Below are 8,206 nucleotides of genomic sequence, written 5' to 3' on the forward strand. Positions count from 1 at the left end.
AATGAAGCTGTTCTGGCTCGTGGTGCCCCAACACCCTATTAAGACACTTTATGTTGGTGTTTCCATTATTTCGGTAGTTACCTGTATTTTAGTAATGATAATCAAAATCACAACAACCAATATACACATGTATTATTTTCATTTCAAGACACGTTGACCATTTTCATAGGCTTTAATGAGAATATAAACCACACAAGTGAAACAGAGTATGTATCCACCAAACCAACAAAATAACCCACACAACATTACCCTGTTAATTTTCAGTGTTCCATAGGAACAAGGGCTTTTTGCAAAAAGCAGCGAGAGGAATTCACAGAAGTTTTCCTGCAATGCCATTAAGGCGTAGGTCATGATTTATTATTACATTTTGACCTGCATTGTCACAATGTCACAGGAGGTTATATTTCATCCCTGGTGTCCAGCCAGCCCATTCTTGTAGGACTCTGGTGCTAGGCTATATCTGTTATCCACCCGCTGCCCAGCCCTGCCCAGCCCCACATAAAAGAGAAAATCACCCCCATTGTTTCAGATCCCTCTGTTGTTTGAGCAGGACAGAGAGAGAGTACTGTACCCGACCCGACTGTGGTCCACCCTATTCCAGGTAATACTCATTTGGGTTGGGGATTCTGTGATTCAGAATCAAACTTAAGTGTTAATTAAGTAAATTACTTAAGAATGTATTTAGTTTACTTAATAATTACTTAGGTGAATGGTGGCGTTTTGTTGCTGTTGTCAGTGATTTGAAATGGTCTGAGGGTTTCAGGCTGATCAGGTAATTCAACAAAGGGAAGGTGCCCTAATTGAATTGCCTTGATCAGATTTCAAAATCAAATGTTCTCTCTCCAACCAAGGTTTTCATAATGGCTGATGAGTAAGTATTGTTATCTGGGACAATAGGTCGGCTTGACTGTTAATTAATTATGCATATAGCTCCTCTTCAAGTACATTTTTTAATAATACCGCTTTAATGATTATGTATAGCTCAATCTCAGTGTGTTATCTGTTTAAAAATACATAATATTATCTGTTCTAAATATACTTAGCATAAGCCTTATTATAACGAAGTGGACCTATTGTCTTGAGATGACAAGCCATTTGAGTCTTACAGCAGCATGTTGTAGCCTAAGTAATAATGTATGTGATGTAAGTATATAATAACTGCTTTTGGGAGTATGATACGTGTGTCCTACCTTACTTGAGATGATAAGGAATTTGAGTCTTACAGTAGCAGCATGTTGTAGGCCCTAGTTATAATGTTATAATGTATGTATGTTAGAATAACTGCTTCTGAGGGTACGATACGTCCGTTCTACCTGATTGTGGATCTCTTGCAACTTACATTCCTTTGCAAATGACACATAATGACCCTGTTAAGCTGACAGTTAGCCATACACTGAGCTAAAACTAAGGGGATGCTACAATGCTATCCGCGGCAGAATGGCTTTTTCCTGTAGTGTCCTTGCCCTAATCCATGGGTAAAATTATGATGGGGCTTGGGGACAAGGCTGCAACTGTCTGTCTGTCTGTCTGTCTGTCTGTCTGTCTGTCTGTCTGTCTGTCTGTCTGTCTGTCTGTCTGTCTGTCTGTCTGTCTGTCTGTCTGTCTGTCTGTCTGTCTGTCTGTCTGTGTCTGTGTCTGTGTCTGTGTCTGTCTGTCTGTCTGTCTGTCTGTCTGTCTGTCTGTCTGTCTGTCTCCTATTACAATGTAATGTACCTCCAGCAGGTTACAAATTGTTTTTCTTTTTACTAATGCTATTTTTTTACTTATGTGTCTCCCTTGTCTTTTTGTGCCCATAAACCTGTTCAAATTTAAGTGAGGTAAGTATTTTAATGTTTATAAATTCACCATCATCACGATCATCATCATCATGACCATCGTCATCATCATCGTATTAGATTTAGGACAGGAAAATTCTTCATTCTATTTCGACTTGTCTGTTATGCCAAGCATTTCTTTCACGTCTAGTTGAATCTTACATGCAATTTTGAACAAAGTCCAATCAATCAAGAGACACGTTTTTCAGACTACCTCTCATAGAAGTGTGTATACTTTGATAATTTTGAATAATGTCCTGACATGTCCCCTCTGTCCCTGTAGGAGCAAGACAAACCCAGGCCAATGAATCCCAAGTTAATTGAAAAGGTGAGCTAGAGCCAGAACTAGAGACAGCCCTGGTTCAACAGTGTTAATCCCTATATAGAGAGGGAACACGTTGTCCCAAGGTTGCCACTTCAGTCTTATCGGTTATTGTCAGCTATCAAGGGCCCAAATAGCTGAATGTTTTTTGAGTGACCACATTCCGACTAAACTGTAACTGGCTCCCTGTATGGATGAACTTATGCTATAAAGAGTGTAAAACGTTTGCTCAATGGAGAATCTCTATTGAAAGAGTTTTTCATTCTGGGACAAGTTGTGTCCAGGAACAGGCCAATTTGTAGTTAAATGCTTTAGGTCCATAGTAGATTTGTTATGAGTGGCAGTTGTGTTACCACCTAAACCCTTTTGGGCGAACACAAAAATGTCCCAATAAAAGAACAGGTCACCGATCTTGACAAAATCGATTTTCACTTTCAAGTAGACAGTACTGGGCACACCTTTGCAATAACATTGTGTCCTTTTCCCAACAGCCGAAGTCGAAGATTACGGCTTCGCGTAAACTCTCCCTGAAGGTAAATTACCATGCATTATGTTAACAATTAACATAGATTATAACTAAGTCATTCATTATTACGGATACAACTGTAGTGACACCGTGAAGCATGGAGGACGACTAGCTACTGCATGGTGGTATCAGACTGGGTCCTCCACCCCTGGCCTACCCCTGGAATGACGGATCTTTATCTCGTCCAATCAGATCATGCTGCTCACCAGGGCGATGGAGCAGCTGGAACAGGAGACGCAGGACAGGGATGAGGAGAAACTGAGCTACCTGGGAGAGCGACTGCCCCCCCTGCAGTTCTCTGGACTGTCATTGGCTGAGCTACAGGTGAGAGACAAAAGAGTCAGCCAATTGAGGGAGCAATATGACTGGGGCAAACTAGTGGGCCAACCACAAAGCTAAACAATGAGACTGTAACTGAACAACACTCAAGTAAATATTCCAGCATGGTTATTCTGTCACATATACAGTACCAGTCAAAAGTTTGAAGGGTTTTTCTTTCTTTTTACTAATTTCTACATTGTAGAATAATAGTGAAGACCTCAAAACTATGAAATAACACACATGGAATCATGTAGTAACCAAAAAAGTGTTAAACAAATCAAAATATATTTTAGATTCTTCAAAGTAAGCACCCCTTGCATTGATGATAGCTTTGCACACTCTTGGCATTCTCTCAACCAGCTTCATCTGGAATGCTTTTCTAACAGTCTCATATGCTGAGCATTTGTTGTATGCTTTTCCTTCACTCTGCGGTACAACTCATCCCAAACCATCTCAATTGGGTTGAGGTTATCTGATGCAGCACTCCATCACTCCCCTTCTTGGTCAAATAGCCCTTACACAGCCTGGAGTTGTGTTGGGTCATTGTCCTGTTGAAAAAACAATGATAGTCCCACTAAGTGAAAACCAGATGGGATGGCGAATTGCTGCAGAATGCTGAGGTAGCCATGCTGGTTAAGTGTGCCTTGAATTCTAAATAAATCACAGACAGTGTCACCAGCAAAGCACCCCCACACCATCACACCTCCTCCTCCATGCTTCACGGTGGGAACCACACATGCGGAGATCATCCGTTCACCTACTCTGCGTCTCACAAAGACACAGCGGTTGTAACAAAAAATCTCAAATTTGGACTCATCAGACCAAAGGACAGATTTCCACCAGTCTAATGTCCATTGCTTGTGTTTATTGGGCCAAGCAAGTCTCTTCATATTATTGGTGTCCTTTAGTGGTTTCTTTGCAGCAATTCAATCATGAAGGCCTGATTCACGCAGTCTCCTCGGAAAACAGTTGATGTTGAGATGTGTCTGTTACTTGAACTCTGTGAAGCATTTATTTGGGCTGCAATTTCTGAGGCTGGTAACTCTAACTTATTCTCTGCAGCAGAGGTAACTCTGGGTCTTTCTTTCCTGTGGCGGTCCTCATGAGAGCCAGTTTCATCATAGCACTTGATGGTTTTTGGTACTGCAATTGAAGAAACTTTTAAAGTTCTTGACATTTTGACTGACCTTCATGTCTTAAAGTAATGATAGACTGTCGTTTCTCTTTGCTTATTTGAGCTGTTCTTACCATAATATGTACTTGGTCTTTTGCCAAATAGGGGTATCTTCTGTATACCACCCCTACCTTTTCACAACACCACAACTGATTGGCTCAAACGCATTAAGAAGGTAAGAAATTCCACAAATTAAATTAAAAAAGGCACACCTGTTAATTGAAATGCATTCCAAGTAACTACCTCATGAAGCTGGTTGAGAGAATGCCAAGAGTGTGCAAAGCTGTCATCAAGGCAAAGGGTGGCTACTGAAGTAAAATATCATTAGATTTGTTTAACACTTTTTTGGTTACTACATGATTCCATATGTGTTATTTCATACTTTTGATGTCTTCACTACTATTCTACAATGAAGAAAATAGTAAAAATAAAGAAAACCCTTGAATGTGTAGGTGTGTCCAAACTTTTGACTGGTACTGCATCTCAATGAGATTGATTCTTCACTCTTAGACAAAGGGGTTCCAAAAGAGTTATTTGGCTGTCCCCATAGAAGAAACCTTTGTGGTTTCCAGGTAGAACCCTTTTTGGTTCCAAGTAGAACCCTTTTTGGGTTCCATGTAGGGCCCTCTGTGGAAAGGGTTTTACATGGAATCTAAAAGGGTTCTACCTGGAACCAAAAAGGGTTCTTCAAAGGATTCTCTCCTGAGGACAGCCGAAGAACCCTTTTAGGTTCTAGATATCACCTTTTTTGTGTATGATATGTAATCTTAGTGTGTTTATCTATTTTCTTCAGGACCTATGCAAGCAGCTCCATGGAAAGATAGATGTGGTAGATGAGGAGAGATACGACTGTGAGGCCAAAGTGACCAAGCACAACAAAGATGTAAGTCTTCGGCCCTTTGGGTGAGATGTTATCCTCAGGTCCTGCCTCTTGTGGTGGCAACAAATGGGTGTTAGTCTCAGTGTTGCAGCTGGGTCAGGGCCAAATCAATGGTCAGTGCCAGTTCCTGGGGTTGGCCCTGGCCGGGATTCGAACCCAGGTCCAGCAAGTATCAAACCAACATTTCTTGAAGAGGTTGCTAGGTGTTGGCTTAAGGTTGCTATAATATTTAATCGTAGATTTCGATGAAATCTACAGATCCATGAGTTGAAGCTGAAGGTGCAGGACTTAGGAGGGAAGTTTAAGAAGCCCGCCCTGAGGAAGGTGCGGGTCTCTGCAGACGAGATGATGAGAGCTTTGCTGGGAACCAAACACAAAGGCTCTATGGACCTCAGGTCCAACCTCAAGTCTGTCAAGAAGGAAGACACCAACAAGGACAAAGACAAGGTAACTGGGACTTGGGCCATGTACAAATACTTTACCAATGCATCCTTCCTTTCTCCTGAACCTTGAAATTAGCTCACTTTGAAATTTGAAACCTCTCTGGCACTAGTAAGCACTGGCTTGTGCGGAGATGGCGTGGTCCTGGAAACCATGCTACTGTGGACCTCCGAGCATTTGCATCTAATGGTTAAACTGAGAGTAACTGCGACCATAACTTATTATAGTAGTTAGCTAGCTAATCAAACATGAGTTAGCATAGCGCTACTCATTGTTTGTTTTCCGTCTACACATTGTATGGGGATAGGTTGTAATGTGGCCACCTGAGACAACTCTCCACGAACACAAGGAAGCCTGGGCGCTAAAGCTAGTTAAACGCTGATGTCTGACAGCACAGTGTTTGTTCCCCTTCCCTCTCAGGTGCTCACGTCTGAGGTGACCGACTGGCGTAAGAATGTGGAGGCCATGTCTGGCATGGAGGGCCGCAAGAAGATGTTCGACGCATCTGGTGGCCAGTAAGCCATGCTACAGCCTTGGGACGGGAACGACGCGCATGAAATGGTCCAGAGAGGAGGAAGAGGAGCTGTGTAGTCCCTGAAAGCGCCCCGCCACACACTTTACCGCAGTACAAAGGCAGCATTGGGTTAAATTGTGAGGAGTCCAGTGCTGAGCAGTCCATTAGAGGGATTTGTAGCTTTGTAAAACAGGTTGTAGTTCTCTGCTGGAGTGGAAGGGTTTCTATAAGAGTTTTACAGAGCCTGCAATTTCTTTCAGTTACTAATTACCAAATATTTGACAACCCTGTACAAACTCGTTTTGGAACTCAACCCAATATTAACAGTATACCACAAATCCCTCAGATGAGACCGTATGAGGTAGTCTTGGAAACCCAAAGCAAAAATATTGCGTAATTGCGTCAAATGCTCAATTAAATTATGGGGAGAGTTGTATGAGATAAGATGCTAACGAGACTAGCGAAGTCTCCACCCCTTAAACGGAAACTCTCAGCCAAAGCACCATCTTCACCCAATCCTGATACGTCCAAATAACCAGTGACGGAACAGCACCAGAACTACTGCTCCTCGTTTGTCGTCACATCCCACCAACTTTTGACAGACGTTACGATAATATTTATTTAGGCTGATAGTCTTAAAGAAATAGGAAAGGCTTGAGGCTGATTCACGTTTACAGTTGTCAATATCATCATGATTTCCTATCTAATTAAGCAACATGTTGCTCTCTCGGACTCGGACTCCCTCAGGGCTGATGTCAATGGTAAAACAGCATGATTTAACCCCGCGCGGACAACCTCGCACATGATCTCTCCACCCTGTCATTGACGACTTAGCCTATCACGCTGGGACAGTTAACCACTTCTTGAAAAGCTGTGTGTGGTGCATATCTCACTATTGCTATTTATTATGGAAGATTAGATGTATGTGTCTTTTATTTATGGCATTATAAAAAATGTATCACCAAAGGATGTCCTTGGTTTGTTATGCGAACTCACATCAGTGTCTATTTTCTATTGTCTGGTACTCAGTGATCTAATAGAGGCATGAATGACCATGGGTAGCAGTTTAAAGGGATAGTTCACCCAAATTACAAAATTATATGTTGTTTCTTTACCCTGTAAGAAATAGACACGGTATGACAGCAATCTATGCTTTGGTTTCCAAATGCTAACATTATAGCTTTTGTGACACAAATCACATTCAAGTCATGGTACCTATATTAGCATTTTTCGCACATCCCATGCAGCTCATCTATAAGTGATTTTGTTGAGCTAGACAATTCATTTCAGATACTTTAGGATGATTTGGACATGATGCACTAAAAATGCTAATATAGGTACCATGACTTAGGATTTGTGCCACAATGCTAAAATATTAACATTTGAAATAAGTGCCAGGGAAACTAAACCAAAGCATGGATTGTGGTCATACCTTGTTCATAGGTCACTTACAGGGTTTGGAAACCAATATGTCATCTTTTGTAATTTGGGCGAACTATCCCTTTAACGGTGTTGATGGATTTGGCAAACGATAGATTGACAATGCCATTGAAAAACAGGGGGTTGGTTGATATAGGGGTTATTCATCTGCCACTTTGTAAACTTCAAATGGAAGTTGCCGACAGGCGATGGGAAAAACACTTTCACATTGACCTTCAGTCAAAAGGTTGTGATCCAGCAGTGCAGTGTTTCATGTCCCAGGAACCACATAAATATGATACAGTAGTGATCTTCTGGATGACCTGGCCCAAGGCTTTATCAGCACTGTCTTACACCCACTGTTGGATCGCTTTAGTCTCCTAAAGCTAAGGAATAGGAAATGTAAGAGACTCCATCCCTCAACTCACAATTACAGCATAACTTCTGGTCGATTATTGGACACACGAGACAGCTACACCAGCCCAATAAGAGGCAGAAACAATTTGTGGGTGTTGTGAGTTCAGTTGTCAACAGATGGTGAATCTTAAAGCCTGGCCCACTGCATCAAATCCTCAGTCACCTTGTATTTTTAGCTCTGTTGTTCTCTGAGTCTAATCCAACCTTGGAAACAAACACTGGAGCTGGAGCTCATCATTCACTTTATTGGCCTGCGTGGGTCGCCTGGCTGTTGTCACCCAGACACAGTCATGCCGAGTATGAGAGACACCCAGGCCAATAATAGCCAGAGGCCCGCTGGTGAGAGGGAAGTGTTGACAGGTTCATGTCAGTCAATGT

The 8,206-nt window shown here is 41.9% G+C and overlaps 1 protein-coding gene across 2 annotated transcripts; it reads left to right on the forward strand.

Moving 5' to 3' along the window:
* Positions 1-511: 511 nt before the first annotated feature.
* Positions 512-6,958, forward strand: LOC120040272 (troponin I, slow skeletal muscle-like). 2 transcript variants are annotated; one of them, XM_038985466.1, is made up of 8 exons: positions 512-601; positions 1,814-1,817; positions 2,098-2,142; positions 2,628-2,669; positions 2,855-2,986; positions 4,951-5,040; positions 5,296-5,484; positions 5,899-6,958. In XM_038985466.1, the coding sequence occupies exons 3-8, from the start codon at positions 2,119-2,121 to the stop codon at positions 5,995-5,997; spliced, it is 576 nt and encodes a 191-aa protein (XP_038841394.1). In that variant the 5' UTR covers positions 512-601; positions 1,814-1,817; positions 2,098-2,118; the 3' UTR covers positions 5,998-6,958. The 2 variants fall into 2 exon arrangements, with proteins under 2 accessions (XP_038841394.1, XP_038841395.1); XM_038985467.1 differs by lacking the exon at positions 1,814-1,817.
* Positions 6,959-8,206: the final 1,248 nt, after the last annotated feature.

This window comes from Salvelinus namaycush, unplaced genomic scaffold, assembly GCF_016432855.1.
Source record: "Salvelinus namaycush isolate Seneca unplaced genomic scaffold, SaNama_1.0 Scaffold338, whole genome shotgun sequence".
Lineage (NCBI taxonomy): Eukaryota > Metazoa > Chordata > Actinopteri > Salmoniformes > Salmonidae > Salvelinus > Salvelinus namaycush.

What these genes read in the sequence shown, in the direction of transcription:
- LOC120040272 (XM_038985466.1), top strand. Translation starts at nt 2,119, where the DNA reads ATGAATCCCAAGTTAATTGAAAAG. An exon ending in ATCCCAAGTTAATTGAAAAG is followed by an intron (nt 2,143 to 2,627) that starts GTGAGCTAGAGC and finishes TTTTCCCAACAG; the next exon opens with CCGAAGTCGAAGATTACGGC. An exon ending in CCAACAAGGACAAAGACAAG is followed by an intron (nt 5,485 to 5,898) that starts GTAACTGGGACT and finishes CTTCCCTCTCAG; the next exon opens with GTGCTCACGTCTGAGGTGAC.